General features: G+C 38.8%; 1 protein-coding gene across 12 annotated transcripts in view; it reads left to right on the forward strand.

Annotated features, from left to right (window-relative positions):
- CEP112 (centrosomal protein 112) overlaps positions 1-23,310 on the forward strand; it is a 289,816-nt gene that overhangs the window by 198,490 nt on the left and 68,016 nt on the right. For all 12 annotated transcript variants that reach the window (XR_006416568.1, XM_044449448.1, XM_044449445.1 and 9 more), the window contains one exon: positions 17,438-17,500. Coding sequence is in view for 11 of the 12 variants with exons in the window: in XM_044449448.1 (XP_044305383.1) it covers positions 17,438-17,500 (63 nt within the window). In the remaining variant the exon portion in view is untranslated. The remainder of the gene's footprint in view (positions 1-17,437; positions 17,501-23,310) is intronic.

A 23,310-nucleotide genomic window follows, 5' to 3' on the forward strand; every position in this document is an offset into this window, starting at 1 on the left:
TGCAGTGTACAAGTCTGTAGCTTGTTACTGCTGTATTGTAACTGAAGTCATATACATATTGTCATTGAACAATTTGTTCAATTTGTTATTGAACAATCCAGTGAAGTCTTTTCCGACCTGCTGTAATGTACTCTCACCACTTGACATTTGTTAACAACTGGACTGCAGAATGCTGTACTGATTCAAGATTATTGATCCTTTATGAAAGTAAATCCTTTGTATGAAGAACACTGCAATAGTCCAATCAGAGCACGAATGACAGTAGCTATGTCTCTGTGTTTTGCAACTGAGGCTGCAGCAGGGAAACTAGCTAAAGATGCTAAAAATCCAGAAGTGCTACCTGAAAATCTCTTCACTGTGCTGGGTTTAAACATACATACACTGGGTCCAAACATACCTACATGCTGCTTAAGGGAGAATGTGATTCCACCTAGAACAGGCATTTTTCTGCTAGCTGGTCTAGAACCTTTAAGCAATAAATGTGATGGATATTAATCCCATGCTACTTATTGTAGACTGCATCATTTGCATCAGTCTGTGGTACAATCAAAATAGGTTGTGCACTTCTAGAAAAAAGACAGGAAGGGGAAGAACTAACCCCACACTAGTCCTGCATTTGCAAATACTGACTCTTCCATCTTTCAAGAAGTAGAGATCTAAGAATGTGTAAATTCCCTTTAAGGTTTTTTGCAATGCTGTATTATAAAACAAACCAGAAATAAATACAAAACAACTATCCTATAAAAATACCCAATGACACAAAAGTCTCTAGCCAGTTTCTAATCCTCACAAGAGCCTGATGCTCGTAGCTCTCTCAGAAGAAGGTTCCACAGTATTGGTCTTCTCAAGCAAAAGGCTCTGCCTGTGTAAATAGGTCACTGTAGTGACAACAGAGCTTTGGAGTAGCGAATCTCAGTCCTGTGAAATGCTGTAAGAGCCACAATGCAGACAAATGGTTCTTGCATGTATTTCCACACCCAATGTTTGACAAATTCATTAGTACTAGGTACCCTCTTTTAATACCAGGTCTATCTCCTTTCTATCCCTATTGTACATTCCACCTTCATGTTGCCATAGCCATTTCTTTTTAAGAAATAACATTGCTACTATTTGTTAGAGATGAAGACATGAGTTGTTTGCTTTCTCAAAATATCTTCATCCATTGTGTGTTCTCTTTATTATGTAGCCTCAAGATGCTCTTATTTTACACACAGTTCTTGTTTCATAGGTTTGGCATATAAATATTAACTCACCTTGATTTGTTATTTCCTGCAGCTTAACATATTTTGCATTTGTTAGTAAGGTCCGGCACTTGGAAGCATATGGAACCCTATCTCAGATTTGGCATGTATAAATTCTCAGAATAATCCAACTAATTTGCCACAGCATTATTTATTGGAATATCATACCTTATCAAAATGGCCTTCATTGTTGAGGAGTGTTATTGTATTTACTTGTACCCACTCTGCCTTCTTCAGCTAGATTTGCAGGACTATTGTCTTTGTTCTGTTTCTTAGCATTTGAGGAGTTCTGACATGCAGTTATGTCCACTTCAGAGTCCACTTCAAAGGGAGGAGGAAAGTGGTGGACTTTTTGCCAGCTTCTGATAGACCTAATATTTTGTTGGGATTTCTGCAAAGAATGGTAGATGTTTGATCCAGCTAGTGGGACATTCTTAATACAAAACCACAGTACTCAGGACCACTTAACTCATATTAGCTGGGTCTTACCTCTGAAGAGATTGAGAGACTATGCTTTATGAACTTAAAGGCCACAGTAATTCTAATTAAAGTAGAAAGCCATGAGAGACTGATGACAGGCCAGCCCTGGTTTAGAGTACATATGTCAGGGAAATAATTTCAATTGAATTGGGAAATATAAAAGATTTGAGGATGGTGGGAATTATTGGAAAACCAGGAATGGGTAATTTGATGCTTTCAGACCTACACACTCTTTTAATGTGGGGGAAAAAAACTCTCGATGTGTTCCAAAATGACTTGCAGCTGCAGAACATTGCAGAAAATAAAAACCACCTTCATTAAATGGGTGAGAAAGAATTATAATTGTTTTGAAGTCTTTATGATCAGCCTGCATATGCTTCATTGTAATATGATACTAAAGTGCTTCAATTATGATTTGTATATTTTGGTGCCAGAAGGGTTTTTTTTTCTTATGCTAAATTACTAAGTTCTGTCAGCTGTTGGGCTGTCATTTAGAGATACAGTAAATCACATTATATTTTGTCATGGATTATACAGAGAGATATATTTGGAAATATAGATCAAAGTAGTTTCACAATCACTTCTGAGTGTAGGAAGGATGTTTAACTTGTATAAAATCTGATTCAGGTGAAACTGCTACAATTCTGATGAGAATTTAAAATAAATTGGAGTGTTTGCTATATACAAACATATCCATATGAGGGACAAATCCCTCAAATTATTTTCTTTTTGCATAGTTATTTCAGAGGAGTTAATTTTGACCCAAAGCAGCAAACCAAACACAGATAAATAATGAAACACTGAGAAGTTGCAGTCTCAAAAAAGCCTTATTTTAATTGCATTCATGACTGAGCAGTACATTCCATTCTACTTTTAATTGGGATTTTGCTGGACTTGCATATGGCTAGTCATTGGTTCTATAATGCATTCTGACTCTGTGAAGTTGTACCATTTTTCTTATTTTGAAGCTTTTGTTGTATTTAAAACTATTTAAAGTAATCCACTGTAATCTTACCAAGGAACACTGATTACTTCATATCACAGAGTTTTGGCTGCACTTCACAAACAGCAGGGAGATTTTGCATGACTTATCAAAGGCATTTATTAAAGTATTACAGCACCCCTTTTTGTTAACTTTTAGATTTCATAAAGTCTTTCCCACAAGACATTATTTTGCATAGTATAGTCATATTATGATTTCTTACTCTTAGATATTAGTATCTTTACACTTTGCTTTGCAATTAATGCATGGTATAACTACAAAAGAGTTTCTTCCATGGACCTGTGCAAAACTATCTCTTCTTTTTAATTTTCTTGCAAGTTGCCTTTGATTTGAACTTCGATCATCACCAAGGTTTTTCACATAGTACATGTTATGTAACAAGGATCTCCATCAAGAGAAACCAAGATGTTGGACAGTATGCATTGGACAGTATGAATGAGAAACACCATAATAGTTCAGAATATGAGTCAGCTCATGCACCACAGCTTTCCTACAAACTGCCTATGGAGCATATCAGGCTAGGCAGTGATCCAATAGCTCCACATGGGCACACAATTGCTCGTCTTTTGTTTTCTGCATTCCGTGGCACTTTTTGGAGCAACTACGACAGAAATTAAAGCAGTTTGTATATTAATTCCATATGCAGGTACCATGGGTAATGCATGGCACTTTGTTACATAAGGCACTCCAAGTCATGAGGCTGACTGTAGTCCCTCAGATTTTTTGAACTGATTCTACCAAGGTGGCTGTGGAAGTAGCCATCCTAGAAACTTATGTTGAAAGAGTATACATGCTGACTTGAAAGTGAATGCTTAACTAGCAAAAAATAATATGAATGAATGTATCAGATTTAATATGGAAAGCCCAATTTGCATGATATTATTCTCCCTAAATGAGTATGTGGACAGATCGCATGAACCTGGTTTACCTCTGTAATTATACTGACCTAATGGAATTTTCTGGAAGTTAAGTGTCTTCAGGACAGTTCCCTTAGGCTGTAAAATGTGGGGAGTTTTCCTATTCAGTTCAATAGAAGCAGGAGCTACATCTTACTCATTGAATCTGTCTCTGCAAGTCAGTGAGCAATGACTTCCTGTACTAAGGTTATTTTCTATTATATGATCTGTTGTGCAACATCTTTGGCAGCCAGTAACTTCTGCCAGTAACTTTCTCTTTGATACACCATGGAGAGTTGAATTCTAACTTTCTTATATGGATATTAATTTGCCGTAGTCTGGAGATCTTCCTCTTTTGTATGACCCCACCCCACAAGAAAGTGCACATAAGAAATAGAATGGAGTGTTTCAGTTATTTATACAGTGATTTATGTGCTGTTCTTTGTATTAATAAGAAAAGCAGACATAGAAGACATAAAATACCATCTTGACACTGTTTGTATGTACAGTGCAAGCTTATACATGTCTACTCAGAATTAAGCCCCATTGATCACTGTGGAACTTATTGTTTATTGTGTGTAGTGTTGCAGCCTTAGCCCTGTTAATGTCTACTATATAAGTCATTCATAGTCATCGATCTGGCTGACTCTCTAATAAAAAAATCCTGTGTTTCCCCATCATTCCACTTTGGGGGACAACCACCACTATTACTATTACACCAATAGGTAGGGAAAACTCCATTGAGATGTAAAATTCCCTGGGATGGTAGATCTCTACAAGTTTTCAGAAAGGGTTGCAGTTTGGCAGCACTTTCTATCAGTGGCAGTCACCAAATACACTTCCCTCTTTGAGTATCGAGCACATTATAACGTGCAACAAAAACATGCATGATGTTTTGTGGGGAGCAGAAGTTGCATATCAGCACTCTTGGATTGCTTGCAGTGACCAAAGCAATTGGGCATTTGAATACATCTTCACCAAACATACCATCCGAGTGGCGGCAAGCAATATATTCTCACAGATGACCACTTGAAGGACAGTCATTAAAGATAAGCAAGCTCTCTTTTGTTTTGCTCTGTTTTAAGCAGTGAAACACCATCTTTTATATAATTACATAGGAAAAGATTCTACAATTCCCAGTATTCCACAGTCAGCCATAGAATTGTACCCATAAGCATTTTTGGTTAAGTTTCTCATTTTTTCATTAAATAGAGAGTCATATAGTAAAGAGAAAGGAAAAATATGGAGGGTAATCTTAATGGTATTACATATTTGGTAGGATTTCTTTTTCAAACCCTTTGAGCTCATTTGCAATCTGATATATTATTCATTATTTATACTTATATGCCAGCTTTTCACAAATGTCACCAAGGTGGTTCAGAACAATTAAAATTGTAATACATGCTAAGGGCAAATTAATTAAAACATCATTAAAACAACATTAAAACTACAGTTCCTAATTCCAAGAGCCAAATTGAAGGGGTAATTATGTTAATGAAGTTGAGATAGTGAACAATTGTTAAAAATACTTTTCGCAATTCAGATTACATATTTTAACCCCTTCTTCTATATTTTGCATTTAAACATGAACAAATTTATCCTATGGAATCTTCAATTGGAAGTCCTATTGAATTCAATATAACTTAGTCCCAGATCAGTTTGCATAAAGTCATAGCCTAATTTTGCTTTCCATACATTATTAGTAGAGAAGAAAATGTGTTATGTAATGATATGGGTCACTGTATTAGCTACTGATACCTTGACTCATAGCAACTTCTGAAACTAGGAAAAATGTTCTGAGGCCTCAGTGCATTGTTTGTTATACGCCAAAGGATACACAGACCTCTTTCCTTGAGACATTTTAGCAAATATGGTAACCATTCCTGAAATCACTTTTCCCTGACATTCAAATTTTTAAATGCTAGACTTTGTATAAGATACAGTGCTATATGAAGTTGGAGGTTTTTTAATTATTATTTTTAGAATAAGGGCCCATTTACATTAGCTCTTTGATGTGAAATTCTTTGCTATACATCAGAGAACTGTTGCTTCTTCCCTGGAGCAAGTCTTCCTTCTCTAGTTCTCTCCCTGCCTTTTTAAAGTCTGTGCATATTTTACTCAGCTAATTAGGCAATATTAACTTATATGTGACTTCTGCCTTACTACTGTGGCTTTTAAAACATAGTTAGATTTTACTATGTTTTCTTTGTTTTACTAGCAAAGAAAAATGTACAGAGAAAAATATACTCCAAACATACCTATTCAAATTAATCAGAATTGTTCACATATAACCCCCATATGATCAACAAGCCTGGAGGTAATTTTTTTTAAATAATTTAGATGACTTAGGGAAATTAGAATCAGACCTTCATGTATTTTTATTTTGCTGCATACTATATTTGTTTTGTTGTTGTTGTTGTTTGCACCAAAAAACATTTAGAATTTTGGTAAACTTAAGTTGCAATTAGCACCATTTCTTTGTGGATTTTTTGGATGCTTGTATCTCCCTGGCTCCTTTGTCCTTCTTAGGGTCCTGTACTAAGTTTTTAAGAATCCATATTTGTTTTTATATGAGTAAATTTATGCAACTGATTTTTTGCAAAGATCAATCTTTCCAGTGTGGTTCTAAGTCCCATCTCCTCTAACAAACTCTTTGCAAACCTTTGCTCATATGAATCCCAAAGAAAGAGAAAACTAATAAAAATAACATTGAATAAGATAAAACATGTTTTATATCATTTTTCCCTTTTCTCACCTGATCCAATAAAGTAATCATCTCTTTTTTAAAGTTTCCTCTGGCTCTTTGAGCTGCAGGCCCTGATTTTTGTATTAGTTGTCACTCTACTACTTTTAGTGATCAGATCCTTGAGAACTTCAAGGCCCAGAAAAGTAACACCTCAGTGATTGGAATGATATGGTTTAATATTTTCTTACCCTGAAAAAATACTAATTACAACACAGAAAGTCCTGAGCAGTGTTCTTTTTCTTTATCTATTCCTTTATTTTTCTGTGCAATTTATGAGTGTAACATAAGCAAACCAACAGAGACATCTGCTACAAGGAGCTTACAGTCTAGCTTTGAATAATATGGAAGGCAACAGAGTGTGTGGGGGGGGGACGGGGGGGATGGAGAACAGGAAGAGGCAGAGGTTCAAAAGAAAAAAAATGGGAGGAGTGCTAAGCTAGCAGAGGCATCCCCACCAGTTTCATTTCAGCTGGGTTAGGGTTAAGCTAGAAAGGGGTTGGAGGTGGTAGAAACTGAGAATTGGTTTGATAGCAAAGAAAGGTGAAATTTAGAAATATTCTGACAGGTTATTCTTTTTATTTATGCTTTGGAAATACCATCTTTCATGTTCCTACAAGTACCATTTTCTATTCTTACGCATTTGGATAAAGAAGTTATAGAAGGCCTCTCCATACTCTTAGTCCTGATTGGGGGGCTTCCTGCCTGTCAGAATAGGTAGCAGTAGAAAAGTTAATAGTATGACTCTGTATAATGCAATTTCATGAAATCTTTGCATGCGTGGGGATCTAGGTTTAATCATGAGTATCTCTGATTAAATGGGTATAAGCTAGCATGTCTGAGAAATATAAAGACCTTGGAGAACATCTCCCAGCATACTGTGCAATTAGTCTGGGTGTCATGCACACTGTGGCCACAGCTTGAATAATCAGAATGCCTGACCACCTCCATCACATTCCCCCTGGATTAAATAAGTCATGGTGGGTTGTTTGATCATGCAAACCAGCCCTTAATATGGATTAGAAGAGTGCTGGGTTGTGGCAGGGAGGTAGAATGCCAGGATTATAAAGATTCTAGAAGATAATGGTGTAAAAGAGCCAGTGTGGTGTAGTGGTTAGTGTGTTGGACTTGCAAGATCCAGGTTCTAGTCCCCTTTTGACTATGAAGCTCACTGGGCCAGTCATGGATTCTCAAGCTAACTTCCTTACAAGGTTGTTGGATATGAAGATAAAATGGAGAGTAATGGCAAGGAAAAGGAACATGTAAGCTGTCTTGACTTCCTTGCAAGAGGAAGAAAGGTGGAGTGAGTGAATGAGAGAGAGTGTGTGTGTGTGTGTGTGTGTGTGTGTGTGTGTGTGTGTGTAGCAATACTAATAGCAAGGAATGGAAATAAGTGCTGTGTTGCAGCATAATGGATAAATGCAGGGAAAGAAGATTGGAAAGATCAGTATGTGATAGAAACATTTGCTTAGAGAGAAAGGAGTATTGTCACACTTGTCCTGTGAGTATTGTCACTGCTGAATCAAAACCAGATTTTGAGATTTTCTCAGCTATAGTCAATTGATTTTAAATAACTGAATATAGGACATCCTACTTACCACAGTGATGGTAAAATTAGCAGTCCTCCTCCATTAATACATTTTGGCAATACTTTTTCCTAACCTTGCTTCCCTGAAATTCCATAGCATATGCAAATATAGCTCATGATTTAGAGCTCAAAAACTACATTTGTTCTCACATGAAGTAGTAAAGTTCCACTCTTTTACAAGTGGGAGACAGACAAAAACATTTAGAGGGAGTTGAAGGTGGCATGATAAGAACCACTGCTACTACTGTGCAGTTTTCCACTTATTTTTCTATTCATTGTTATTTCAGTCAAACAGATTTTGCAGGTTTTGGAACACTGCAAAATATGTTTGACTTTACTGTAAATTCTTTGAGCAGCAATTACTGTGCCTTATGTAATTATCAGGTTTCTGACTGCATTGTGGTTAGCATCCAGCCTTAACCATCCTTCGTTACAATGCAGCTCAGCACTGTACTGCTCAGGTCCATGCAATTCAGCTTGTTAGGGCTGCTTGTCTCTGTGTTTCAGGAAGAATTAGACCACCTCTTGGATGCACATGGTACGGGGATTTGAGAGTTTAAGAATGCCACAAGGACTGTGGCCAGGAGACCAGAATGTCTCTCTAGAGTGGTCTCTTAGCAGGATCACCCAAGTCTGTGAATGGTCAAAACTGAGAGGCAAGACTAAGATGCATCCTCCATCTTTGGGGGGAACAGTCACATCAGGAAAGGGATATCTCTAATGGTGATGGGGCAGAGAAACTCTAGGTGGCAGCAGTAGTTGAAGATGACATTGGCAGAGGACCTTTCATTGGTAATGGCAGGAAGTCTCAAGCTACTTCTTGTGATTATTGCACACAAGAAGGCAATGGAATCCCACTCTTGAGTTTGCTTACCTTGTAAACCCTATAATGAAACAGTCCAAAATGAAAGAAGATATGATGCCAGAAGATGAAACTCTCAGATCACAAGACACTCAGTCTGCTGTTGGGAAAGAGCAAGAGACAAGTATGAATAGCACTGTCTCTACTGATGTAACTAGATCAAAACTTGATGGAAGCCTAGTGGCAGATATTGTCGTGAATGACCCACATGTTTGCAAGCAATAAAACTAGAGTCTTTTATTGCTACTTATCTACAAGATTTACAACTCTACAGATAAGCTCTACTGAAAAGATCTTTACAATGTAGATGCTAACTCCTTAGTGACGTCTCTCAGGGATCCCACTTGCTATCTTGGTCCCACCTTTCCTCCCTGAGGCGGGACAAAGCCTGTTTTTGTTTCCATCTGCGCAGAAAACGTCTGTTGGTCGTGCGGGTAAGGTCTACTCTGCCTCCAGTGTCTCGTGTGTCATGCTCAGGAAGTTCAGTGACAGGAGGAAGGGGGGCAGTCTGCTCAGGCTCTCCATGAGCAGAACTCGTAGTGCCTTTTCCCTCGGAGCCCTCTTGCTCTGATGTGGGCTCGGGTGTTTGCTCAATGGGCAAAGGGTCGGGATGAGGTACGGCTATCTGTTCAGCCATTCCCAAGCTAGGTTGTGGGGTTGACATTTGGGTACAGGGTCTTAAACATAAATCCTCCTCATGAGGGGCTGTCTTTGTCGGGGCATCAGGTACGACAGATATGCACAGAGACAAAAGGAGATCCAATGCTGCACAAAACATTTGCACAAAGCATGAAAAGAATGAATCAATACAAACCCGAAAAGTAAAATAAGAAATGGAACAGTTAAGCATTGCATTACTTTGTGTAAGCAAACTAAAATGACCTTAAAGTGGGCCTTAAAGTAGACAAATACAATGTGTTCTACTCTGGAAATGACGAAACTCAGAAGTAGAGTGTCTCCAACACTTAGGCAAGATAAAGCACAGACAGTAAGGGCTATAATGTGAATTCAGACCAAATCATATTAGAATTCTTTGACACCCTACCAACATAAGTCTGTGCCACCGACAACAGATGCTGAGGAAGAAATCAAAAACTGTTATGCAGGTGTCCAAGAGGAAATTGATAACATACCAAAACAAGACATGCTGGTAATCATAGATGATTGGAATGCAAAAGTAGGAAACTAAGGCAAATCCGGTGGTGTGGGAGAACTTGGCCTAGGTGTCAGAAACCAAGCAGAACAACTCAAAGGCAGGGATATCACCCGAAATAAAATAGACTATGTAACTGGAAGCAGAAGATGGAGAAGCTGTATTCTTGCTGCCAAAACAGACCAGGAGCAGATGGTAACAGTACCATTAGTATAAAAATCAGCTTAAAGCTTAAAAGATCACTAACAGGAGCATAGTGCTAAAATACACCTTAAATAATCAATTCTTTATTCAGTCATTGACCAGCCAATAAATAAAACACAAGAAAAATACAGTACTAATAAAATTACTGTAAATTGCAATAAAGTAAATAAAAGCATTCTGGTAGAACCTAACAACATTTAGTGTTAATTCTACCATGCACTGTACAAACTACCAAACAGTATTTGGCTGTAGTCAAGGAGATAAAATTGGATTGATCAGATAAAAGTATCTTAAGATAAAAAGAATTGGCTAACCAGGATATTTAGAAAGGAGTGGGAATAATACCTTGAATAATATTCCTAAGGAATTTAAATAGCAGATTTGCCTTACTGAACTCAACTGACTGTGACCCAGAAGGGAACAATGCAAAATTCAATTCCTGTAGCAAAAAAGAAAAAAAACAAGCCTAGATGGATGACAGAAGAACCATAATCCCTAAGGACAGGTGAGAAGCAAAATGAAAAGGTGACAGAAATAACGTCAGAATCCTAAAGGCAACTTTTCAGTGACTATCACGTAGAAACAAAAAGAACTATTACAATGGCCGGTGCAAAGAAAAAGAACAGAACGAGAAAAGAGGTAAAAGATGAAACCTCTTCCAAAATATCCAAGAAATTAAAGGGAAATGCAAATGTATATTGTAAACACTGAAAGGCCAAGAGGGGAACATGTTGTCTGGCCAGGATAAAATAAAGACAAGGTGCAAACGCTATGCAGAAGAGATAAAAGGATTACATGTTCCTTGGAAGATGAATCCTATGAGAAAGAATATTCAGTGCACAAGGAGATGCTAAGGAGTGCAGCAGCTACAGGACCATTGCACTGATTTCCCATACAAGCAAAATGATGCTGAAGGTGTTGAAAGAAGGAACTTTGCCAAGAAATGCCTGCTGTTCAAACTGGGTTCCATAATGCAAGAGGCGCTAGGGTTCATATTACAAGCCTATATTTGCTACTGGAGAGCGCCGGTGAATTTCAGTAGGTCAGTCTATGCATTATAGACTACAGCAAAACCTTTGACGGTGTGGATCACAAGAAGCTATGGATGGTCCTGAAAGAAATGGGTATCTCACGAATTGATTGTCCTGATGCATAACCTGTATCATGGAGAAGAAGCCACTGTTAGGACAGAATATGTATCAACAGAATGGTTTCCTTTAGGCAAAAGCATCAGACAACAGCTAGAAGACATACCAATAATTGAAGATAAGCATATGACAGAAAGCAGCACTGAACTGAAATGACTCCTGATGATAATGAAAGAAGAATTGCAAATGAAAGGCTGCAGTTTACTACTGAATTACAACACCTTTAATATCAACAATGAAGAAATTGGAATTGTGAAAGATTTTGCATGAATCGAACTGGAGAATGCAGCCAAGAAATTTGGACAAGATTGAGACTAGAGAAGGCAACAAGAAATGAACAGATCATCATGTATAGGGATGTTTCATTGAGGACCAAGGCTTGTCTTGTATTCTGAATCACTGTGTATGAGTGTGAAAGCAGGACAGTGAAGAAAGCTGACAGGAAGAAAATGTATGCCTTTGAAACATGATGCTGGAGAAGAACTTTGTGAATATTTTGGACTGATGGAAAGACAAACTAGGGGGTCCTACATCAAATCAAGCCAGAACTTTCCATGGAAGCAAAAATAATGAAACTAACGATGTCATGCTTTGAGTACATCATCATGAGAAGGCAAGACTCACTGGAGAAGAAAGTTGAAGACAAAAGACAAAGAGGAAGACCAACTATTTGATGGATCAATTTCATAAAAGAAGCCACAGCCTTGAGTTTACAAGAGCTGAGCAGGTCTGTGAAGGACTGGACACTGCAGACGGAATTCATTCATATGATTGCCTTAAGTCGGAGACAGTTTGACAGCACATAGCAAGCAGAAGGGTGCTATCCATCTGTTCTCTAGTTTCAGAATGACCTTGAATGATCATAGTTTTAAAAGAGTTCTGATTTTCTCATTTTACCAGTGAGCTCTATAATGTTTTGTTTTCTCATTCTGCCTGTGAACTGAGCCAGTAGCAAAGAGGAGAAGATAATGGGCAGAATGCAATCTGTTGAATTTGTCCATTATTCTTCCTATACCCATATGATGCATCTGGATTGATGTCAGTACATTAGCCCGAGTTACTCTTGAATTTACCTGGTGAAAAAATTTACCTGGTGAAAAAATATTAAATGTGTTTATGTCTTTCTTAAGCTGTGTATGAGAAATCTTTCGTGCCATCTGTTTTGAAATAACTGGGCAATACAGGGTGAGGTAAGGACAGAATCATAAACACTGAGATTTTTATTCCTATGTGGATCTCAGAGCTGTAATACTTTAGAGAGACAGCTGCTCTTTCAAACTATGGGTCATTATGTTTTTGCCAAAACCAAGCCCACTTGTCATTTCCGTTCTCCTCATGGCTGCTCATCAAGGTATTTAGGAATGAAAACTTTCACTTAGGCAGCAGCCAGCTGCCGAGGTCGCTCATTCATTCATTCATTCATTCATTCATTCATTCATTCATTCAAAGAAACCACAACCCAGTGTTTATGATGTCAGAAATGATCACTGTACAAGCAATTGTTTGTAGTGTCACAAACACTGGACAGCAGCTCAGCTGAGTGAATCAGGCAAGAGGAAAGGAGTGTTTCAGGAATACTTTTTACAAGACAAATATCTTGTTAATCATCACTGCTGATGGGACTGGATCTGTTTGAGGAAGTTTAACACATTTTTACCAGAAAATAATTCTTTGGGTTTTCTGGAAAACACTACCATAAAGCTTAGACTTAAATCATTTCTGTTAAAGTATTACTGAAAAGAAAGGTGACAGTGCTGTCTTCATTAGCCTTATCTCAAGACTTTAAAAGATAGCACAGTGTGCAGTCTTTTGATCTAATTCTAGTTAACTGCCACCATTCAAGCTTTGGCTGTACATAGTGGAACCTACAGTATGGGTGAAATTAACACAGAATGCTGGCATATAAGCATGCTATATATCTGTAGCAGCTTTTCATCAGTGAAAGAACAGTATGTGCTTCAATTACAAATTTCCCCACAAAATTTGGAACCCTTGTTTAAGACTTGCCACTGGGTTTCAGGCTTTTTTTAAAAAGCTTATTTTTAAATATCCAGTGCTTATTGATGTCAGTGGAGCTTCCAAGAAAGCATGTTTAGAATCACAGCCTAACTGGATAAAAGGGAAATCTTTAAAAATCAAGGTTTTAAAACATCAAGGATTTAAAAACAAAATTTATACTTGGATATAATTCAGTTCTGCCTTGGCTTAATCAGTTTAAAGAGTGTACTCAGTTAAAATATTTCAGCCAGATGTACAATAACGGTTTCATAAAGTGGCTGAAACTGAAAGTAAGATCATTAACTGGGCCTCCTTGCAACAGTGTGTTTGACCATGTTTCCTGGTTGACTTGCCAGTGGAGTTAACTACCTTGTTTTCTGGGTTTTGAAATAGCATGTAAGAGAAAATTGTGGCTACTATGTAGTTTGGCTCTTACTGTGAACTAAGTTAGATATGCAACATAATAATTATAAGTTGTTTTCATTAGCTGCTAAATTGTGAACTTGTACTTTTCTGTATGATTGATCAATAGAGGACTGGCCTGATACAGGTTCATGGGCTGCCCTGTTCTGAATCAGTTGAAATTTTCAAAGGCAGCCCCACATACAGAAAGAGGTTACCAGAGCATGGATAACCATGGCCAGTTGTTCTGATAAGAGAAACAAAAATCTTGAGTGTGTTTTCTTTGCTCCTGGAAGGTATAAATGCTATGTGACATTTGTCTGTCCAGGTAAGGCTACAGTTGGTGAATCAGCCATAGCTCATTCAGGTGCTCTTAACCACCAAGTCCATTTGAGACGCCAGTGACAATTCCAGGTCTAGAAGCATCCCCCAAACTATGGACCTTGTCCTTCAGAGAGAGCGTGGCCCTGAGAATCTTCCCACTGGATGGACACTCTGCACACCAACAATACATCTATCTTGTCCAGATTGAGTCTCAGTTTATTGGCCCTTATCTAACTCATTGCAGAGTTCAGGCACAGATTTGGAACAGTCAGTGCCACACTTGGGTCTAATGAAAAAGAGAAGCAGAGCAGAGTATATTGGTGGCATCTCAGCCCATATCTCTGGATGACCTCTCCCAGCGGTTTAATGTACATGTTTTAAAAAATGGGAGATAAGGTCAAGCCTTGAAGAACCCCATGGCACAACTGTCATGGCACAAAGCAAAAATCTCCCAGCACCACCTTCTAGAAACTATCAGCCACATAGGAGTGGAACCACAAAGTGGTGCCTCCTGCTCCTAATCCAGCCAATCTTTCCAGAAGGACACCAAGGGCACTCCTCCTCTCTCTTCCTTGGCAAATGACATCCCACAGAACAAGCAAGGTGCTTTCTCTTCCAAAACCAGGCCTCAAGCCCAATTGATAATCCACAAAATCCATTTCATCCAAGAATGCTTGGTGTTGCCTGACCACCACCAACTCAAACACCTTGCCCAAGAAGGGTATATTTGCAATAGGAGAGAATGCTATTTTTATACATACTGATAACTCATTGGTGCTTTTTTATAGTTGATGTATTTACCAATTTGTATATCCCTTTATATTAATAATGCTGTTAGGTATTTGTTCTTCTGATATTGCTAAAGTGAGTAGAAAGATTAGAGATTGTCTGTATTTGCCTGGATGATATGGAACTTAAACATACTACATGAAAACTGTGTGAAAAGTATTAACAAACAAACAAAAAAGTAATTTAAGTTGTACCACAGGATTGACCAGCTTTGACTTTACAGAAATTGGATGGCTGCATTGCTAAGCAGGTAATGACGTGATCAGTAATCTGGATTGGACACTGTTGGCACTCTGTGTAAGAGTACAATATAAGTATTATAAACGCTTTGAAATGTTTCAGTTGATTTGTACAGCGGTTTCATCCTCACACTGCTTTCAGTTTAATACAGTCAATTTTTCATTTATACATATATTCTAAGAAGAGATTGTTGTTTCTGCAGTTCCTAAGTGAGAGCAGTAAGAGACACATTATTTCCATTGTTTCACAGAAAATAATCTGCTTAGATTATCTACTTAGGCAACACCAATAATGTCAGCTCCAACATTAAGGGTTTCTTCATTTGCTTGTCTTTCTGTGTGGTATATGCTATCTTCCACTGCAATGCCTTTCTGCATTCTACACAGAACTAATAAACCCATCTCTATATACAAGAATACATTGACACACTTCTGATAACAAGAAGAGTAATCTGTAAAACCAATAGGAGACCCTTTCTGTCTCCCAGAATGCTTCTTTGCTGAGGTGGCTGTTCTTGAACAAAGCAAATTAAAAGAGATATTCCACTGTGAGCCTGCTGAATTAACACAAAAAGTTCAGTCCTGTATGAGGGTTGAACTGGGATCATTCTGCTAGAATTGTTAAATACCCTAGCAGTGCCAAAGGTTTGCGTTATCTTCTATTTTAATAATAGTCACTGTATTCAGTTCACATAAGTCTGAGTTTGTATATAATTCTCACAATCTGCCTTTCTTGTCTTCCATTTACCTCTGACCCTACTGCTAAAACTTTCCCCCCTCTCTAACCATGCGTATGTATGGAATGCTTGCCAATTGCAGATAATATTTTATGCTTTCGGATGAAGTGAACTGCAGTCCAAAGAAGTTTATGCCACAAGAAATGTGGGTCTCTTAAGCTGCCACAAGATTCTGTCTTGTTTTTGCCACAGAAGGGGGTGCGTAGCCACTCCAGAGGTGACAACCTCTGGAAAAAATGACCTGTTTGACTGTAGGTAGGCTTAATAAGAATGTGCCCCTATTTTCCTCTGTCAGATATTGAAGGGACTCTATAGACCCTAACTCTGTCCTTGTCTGCTTGTGTGTGGTCTACTGTAGCAGCACAGTGCTCTTTGAGCTTCACTGGCGTTCACTGCTGGCAAAGGCCATAGAACTCTTCATATACAGAAGAGTGCCAAGAGTACCATATACATGGTTCTTCATATAAAGCTGCAGAATTGAACACTGAAGGGAAGGCATAGCTTTACCTGCAGAATCAGTGGCTTTGACTTAACACTTTTTCTAACAGGTTTCCAAACAAGTTTGTCACCATTCATAAAGAAAAGTGTGCTGTGTCAGCACAGCGGCTGCCTGTGGCACGATGTGCCAAGTGCTGCTCTGCTCTGTAGGAGGACAGGTGAGCCCATGGATCTGAGTGACTGGATCATAGCCAATGGGCCATGCTACCCACAAATGTTTTCTCTGAATATATTGCTTTCTATTTCATATCAAGAAATAAAAGAATAGAGCGTGCTTATGTGACTGTAATTATGGGATATTTTTGTTGGGGCAGGTTATTAAAAGATATTTTTATTTCAAAATTGTGGCCCGCATAAGCTTGAAAAATAGTAGAGAAGTTTAGTGTTCTGTGTGTGTGTATGTGAGAGAGGGGGGGTATTTCAGGAACACTGCCTTCTCAATTGCATGTGGTATCAAAACAACAAAGAACTCCTGTTTCCAAATAGCTTTATACTTTATCTTTGAGATATAAAAGATATGCTAGATAGATAAAGAGGGAGCGCCTGCAAGAGAGTGAGTGTTGTGGGTCAAAGGAGGACCAAATGGTTGCATAGCATATTGGATTTTTACTTTAATGCAGCCAGCTTTTAGTAAAAAGAAGAAGAAGAAGAAAGTAAGAATATGACAAAGGAAACTTGCAGGCATCAGCTGGCACACAAAATCATAAAGTATGTATCACATTGTACCCTCACAGCTTCCAGTGGAGCTTGTGGCTATTTTTTTCTTTCCTTTTCTTCTTCTCACTGAGATGAAGTCATCCTGATAAACTCTGTCTCTCCTTTCCACCCCCAGCCTCTTTTTTAAAAAATCCACAGAGGCCTTTATGTTTTTCTAATAATTGGCAGCAGAGGTACTATTCTCCTCCCTCACCCCCCTCCGCTCTTTCAAGTGATGAATAGTTGGCCCTAGATCAAAGACAAGCCCTAGCGGTTTTTTTGGCTGCCACAAAAGGGCGTTGGAATTGGCAGAGCTCCCGGCTGCTTAGTGATAGGCATGTGGACGAGGTGCCAGGCAATAGGGGTCAGTGGCAAAATGTCTGTACACGTTCTTCATCTGAGATAATCTAGTTTCCTTTTTGTGTGTGTATTTCAGGCAAACAGCAGGTTGAAGCAGATTGAAAAGGAATATGCTCAGAAGTTTGCCAAATCTTCACAGGTAGGAAGCATGAGGGAAGAACTAAAATGAAACAAAAAATATTTGTTTGAAAGTGATGTTTTGTTTTAGAGTTTGTTTTTATTTTGTGGGGCTTTATTTCTGTTTAAAATGAGAATAGAAATAAATAATACTTGCTTCTGCTCTTACAGTGTTAGGATTTAATTCAAATTTTGCTCATTCCCTTTTCCCCTCCAAGCAGCTATACCCTACTGCTGTCGAATTAAGCTGCCACTTCCTTTCTCCTTCCCCATCTTCACATTAAATGAATCAACTTGCCTGCCCGGAGTATGACAGCATTTTTCAAACTGTAGCAGAGAAATTGCTAATTTAAGGCAAAAGATGACAATTTGCAATGCAGGTTTATGAGTACTCTGAAACACTAAATTTAGGGTCACTTCACATGTTACTTTCTCCTCCTATACTAATTTCGTCTGTCTTTAATCTGCAAGATAGCACCTTCTTTTGCTCAGAAGCAGAATTTTTCAAATTCTTTCAAGACTAGCCTAGCCTAGCCAGAAGAGAACCGACTAGTATTTGAGCTCTTCAGATAAACTCCAGATGTTGAAGAACTGACTTCTCTTGTTTCCTTTCATTGCTGAATCTTGCATGGATTGGGAAAGAACTTTGAATTGGGAGAGAACTTTGGAGAACTCTAATTGACCCATTGATTATATTCTTCCTAGCCTGGAGAGCAGGGACAGATTCCTACAATTTAGCTCAGCAGGTGCTTGCACTGCCACTACCATGACCAAGTAACTGAGCAAGAAGAAGATATACATGTTCCATCCTGATCTGTGTGCAAGAAAACATCAGCACAGCTAAGGACCCTTTATTGTGCAAAATACAAACTAAATAGCATGCCTTGTAATTAGCTATCCTAGCTATGGACCCAGGTCAGGCCATCCTGATAGATAACCTTTATGGTGTGGGGGAGGAAGTGGAGGAGTGTGACCCTGTTAATTCTGCTCAGTCTTTCATCGGTTTTCAGTCCCAGCAGTCATGGTATTCTCTTGGATTGACTCCATGCTCTGGGCAATGGGCATTGGAGGCACTGTGTTATAAGTACATAAGGAAAACCATACTGGATCATACTAATGGTCCATCTAGTCCTGCATTCCATTCAGACAGTGGCAAACAAGCAGCCCACAGGATCTCTCAAGCAGGATAAATACAAGAGTTCCCTCCTGCCCAAGATCCCCGGGCACTGGTGTACACAGACATATTGCCTCTGAAATGAGAGGTAGCACATGCCATCAAGACTACTAGTCACTAGTAGCCTTTTTCTCCATGAATTTGTCCAGTCCACTTTTGTGGCCATCAGGAACTCCTCTGGCAGTGAATTCCATAGTTTCACTATGAATTGTATGAACAGGTACAGTTTAGCCTTGGCTTTTGCAAGTTGTAACATTCACAAATTCGATTATTCATGATTTTTTCATCAGTAATTAAAAGGAAAATATTTTTTCGGAGTTTTGCAGCCTAGTGCAGAAAATCATCATCATTCTAGAGAGGAAGCAAAAGGGGAGAGAGGGAGGGCCTCCAAAGCATGCCTTCTTGCCCCACTCATCTGGAGAGGGAAATCTGACCAGCATTTCTTTGGTGCAAAGAGGAGGCACTGGTGAGTGAAAGAAAGGGCGGGGAATAAGAACATATGGATGTAATACATGAAGAAGAGAAGCCCTGCTGGATCAGATCAAGGTGTAGGAGAGGGAGGAAGAAGCAATCCAGTACTGTGGTCACAGTATTCAGAGTTGGTGGGGAGCTAGAGATAGTCAGAACTTTTCCACTTTTGTAGGGGACCTGCCCACCTAACCCCTGCAAATGTGGAGGGCCAACTATACTTCCTTTTATTTGTGATGAATTTTCTTCCGCTCAGCTTAATGGGATGACCCCAGGTTTTATTATTATGGGAAAAAGTAATCTCCATGCATTAAAATCATTAAAGTGATTTTATTCACTTTAATCATCTCTCCCCTTACTTACCTTTCTTACTTACCTTCATAGGGGAGTTGCTCTAACTCCATGATCATTTTAGTTTCCTTTATCTGCAGTTTCTCCAACTCATTGTCCTGTTTCACATGCAGAAGCCAGAACTGTATACAATTTTCTAAGTCCACTCACACCAAAGATTTATATTAGGGGAATACGACCTTGACAGTTTTATTTTCAGTTTCTTTCTTGATTGTGAATAACATGGAGTTTACTTTTTTTCACAGCAGCTGCATATTGGGTCAAAATTTTTGAGTTTCCACCACAAGCTAATATCCCTTTCCTGATCTATCACTGTTAACTCAGATCCCATCAGCCTGTATGTGAGGTCTGGATTTTTTGTCCCAATGTGCATTTTATGTTTGATTACACTGAGTAGCATTTGCCATTTTGATGTCCATTCTCTCAGCTCTCTTTGGAGCTCCTCACAATCCCTTTACATTTTAACCATCCTAAATCATTTGGTATCATCAACAAACTTGGCCACTTTACTGCTTACTCCTAATTCCAGATCATTTATGAATAGTTTGAAAGGCACTGGTCCTACTATAGAACCCTGTGAGATCCTTCTGTTTGCATCCCTACATTGGGAGAAATTATTATTTACTCTCTGCTTTCTCTTGCTTAACTAGTTACTAATCAATAAGAAGACACACAACCTCCTTATATTCTGTGAGTGCTCTGTTTGCTCAGGAGTATTTAGTGAGTGACTTTGTCTAAAGCCTTTTGGAAGTCCATGTAAACAATGTCTACTGGACCACCCCTGTCCACATGTTTCTTGACACTCTCGAAGAAACGTAATAAGTTAGTGAGACAGAATTTGCCTTTGTGGAACCCATGTTGGTTCTTTCTCATCAGGGCTTGTCCCTCTGTACTCATTTATTCTGTCTTTAATAAAACTTCAAACAATTTGCCTAGAGCATACATACATTTATATATTTATTTTATTGCAACGCTACCCAGCAGCCAAAGCTCCCTGGGAAGTTCATGACCTCCTGTTCACCCTCCCAGGTTTCATTATGCATGCCAGATCAGCTGCCTCATCCACTGTTAAATCAATGATGAGGGAGGTCTCATTGTGCACTGACTGGACATTTAAAAGCAGCATCTGGAGACATGAGAACAGGCTGATAAGGTAGCCACTGAACCTGCGGTTGGGAACAGGGCCAGAACATGGCATAGTCATTTATTGCCTGGGCTGTGCTCCCTTTACCTGGCTAGCACTCCACCCAAGGCCATATCTCCTCCTATCCATCACTATGCTGAACTACCCCATCAGAACCCCCCACTTGGTCCCGTCCCCATCTTCTCCTGGTGACATATTAACTTTCAGTTTGTCAATAAGGTTGAAAATTTCATCTTTCGTCATCACTATCTGCCCTAATTACTCAGATTCCCAGTAAAAGCTATGAAAACAGATGAAAAGAATTCATTAAGCTCCTTAACCTGCAATCTCCTTAATCTACTTTACTTTCATTTAACCTTTAATTCCATTAACATCAGTGATCCAATTGCCTCTCTAGCAGGTTTCTTTCTTCTATTATATTTAAAGAATTCTTTAATGTTGGTCTTGATGTTGGTGGTGGTATGCTACTTGGGTTTTTGGTTTGTTTGCCTGCATCTCTTATCTGCTTGCATCTCATTTCTGCAAGCTTGTGCTCACTTTTGTTTTCCTCATTTGGGCAAGACTCCCATTTTCTAAAGGAAGCCTTCTTTCATCTAATAGCTTCTTGACACTGCTGATTCACAATGCCAGTGACCTCTTGGACTTGGTGCTACCTTTCCTAACTTGTGGTATGCACATTACCTGAGCTTTTATTTTAGTGGACCTGGTCCTACTTGCAGGACCAATTTCAGAGACACTGGGTGACTCATCCTTGGCCCATTGCCAACTGAGCTATGGGGTTCTGTGGGATTCATTGTCCCCAGTGATGTTTAATATCTATATGCTGCTAAATAATATATAGTCACTGAGAGTGGTCATTAGGAAATTTGAAGTCAAGTGCCATCGGTATGCTGATGTCCCAGGAAGACAGAGCTGTGTGTCATTTGAATCAAGTAAGTTACTAGCCTATCAAGTCCTATCTTTGGGGCAAAATGCTTGAGACAGTCTCTTCTGCCTTACCAATCTGCCTGGCACTGAGTCTGTGTTTCTGTGTTCCCTAAAAACTTGTGGTTCATCTGGAGTCCACCCAGAGAAAAGCCTCCAGTGTAGTAGCTGCACTGCTCTGGTATTCCCTGCCCCACTCCTTGCCTACTATCCTCTCCCTTCAGAGCTGTTAAGGAAAATAACTCTTGGAAGGAATTCTGCCACATCCTTCCAAATCCAAACCTTGGTCTAAAAATGGGGGAGCAATAAGAAACTGAACCAGGCTGGATTGACAAACTGAGGTGATCACATAGGATGAGGTCTACTAATAGGAAGTTATTTGACCTTCATCTTGAAAAAAATGGATATGGTGCTTTTCAGCTGGATAATTTGCAGCAACCATTCTTCTGGAATGTTATCTGTTAACTGGGAAGTATTCTATCTTCCCACTTTAAACAATGGGGCTCCTTCATAGAAAGTGGGCAATGCCTTTTTTCTTTTGTCTTCAATGTCACTGGTATAGAGTGCTTTTTAAAGGCCAAAAAGCAGAATACAAATAATTCTATAAATAAATACATACGTACATACATACATGACTGCACCTAGGATGAAGTAAGAATTTCATTACCAGTTCTTTGGATATATTCTAGGAAACAAGTGGACATACTCCTAATCAGTGTGTGTGTGTTTATTTTCTGATAATTCAAGGAGGCGAAAATAGGTATTTTCAGCATATATCATAGACTTACAGGTTATATTTTTGGTCTAGGAAATTAATTAAAAATTGAGCTTCTGAATGTCTTCACTTCTTTGGGGTTTGAATATGGGTTTGGTAATATTAATAAAACGTCACTGGTAACTTTCATGTGGTTGTACTGCTGACAACTTCAGCCTAATCTAACTCTCTCTGGCCTCTTGGAACATTTGTTTAAACACCCACACACAAAAAATAGATTCCAAGAAACTCTCTGAAGTTTGAGCAAAGCACACAGTTACATCTCCTCACTCCCCAAGAACTATTGCACAAAGCATTTCCTTGTCTATCTGCGGCTTTGAATCATTTACTAATACATTATTAAAACATTTCAGTTTCTTTACCCGAAAGAAATGTAGTTGGGAATCTTCCAGAGAACTTGCCAACTTCTACATAGCTCATGCTGTTCATTAAGAACATAGGAATAGCTGTGCTGAATCAAACCAAAGGTCCATCTGGTCCAGCGTTCTGTTCATATAGTGGCCAACTATTAAAACAAAGGTACACTGCTACCCTCCTACTCATGTTACCTAGCAATCACTGCACATGGGCATACTGCATCTGATACTGGAGGTCGCATATAGCCATCCTCCTTCGATTGGTCTAATTGCCCTTGAAAGCCATCCACATTGGTAATGATTCCATAGCTTACAAGCTATGTAAATAAGTACTTCTTTTATCTATCCTGAATCTACCAGTCAGCTTCAGATTATAGAATTATGAGAGAGTGAGCAAATGTCTCCCTCCCCTCTTTCACCAGACTATGCATAATTTCATACATCTCTACTACATCTCCTCTTATTCATCTTTTCCCTGAGCTAAACGTTGTTGTATTATTCCTTGGAAGAGTTGTTGTTCCAACCCTTGATCATTTTGGTTCCTTTTTCTGCACTTTTTTCAATGCTGTAATCTTTCTTTATGTACAGTCAGCAGAACTGTGCAGAGTAACTCAAGTGTGGCTGCACCATAGCGCTGTGT

This window comes from Varanus komodoensis, unplaced genomic scaffold (assembly GCF_004798865.1).
Source record: "Varanus komodoensis strain SLA01 unplaced genomic scaffold, ASM479886v1 scaffold59_1, whole genome shotgun sequence".
Lineage (NCBI taxonomy): Eukaryota > Metazoa > Chordata > Lepidosauria > Squamata > Varanidae > Varanus > Varanus komodoensis.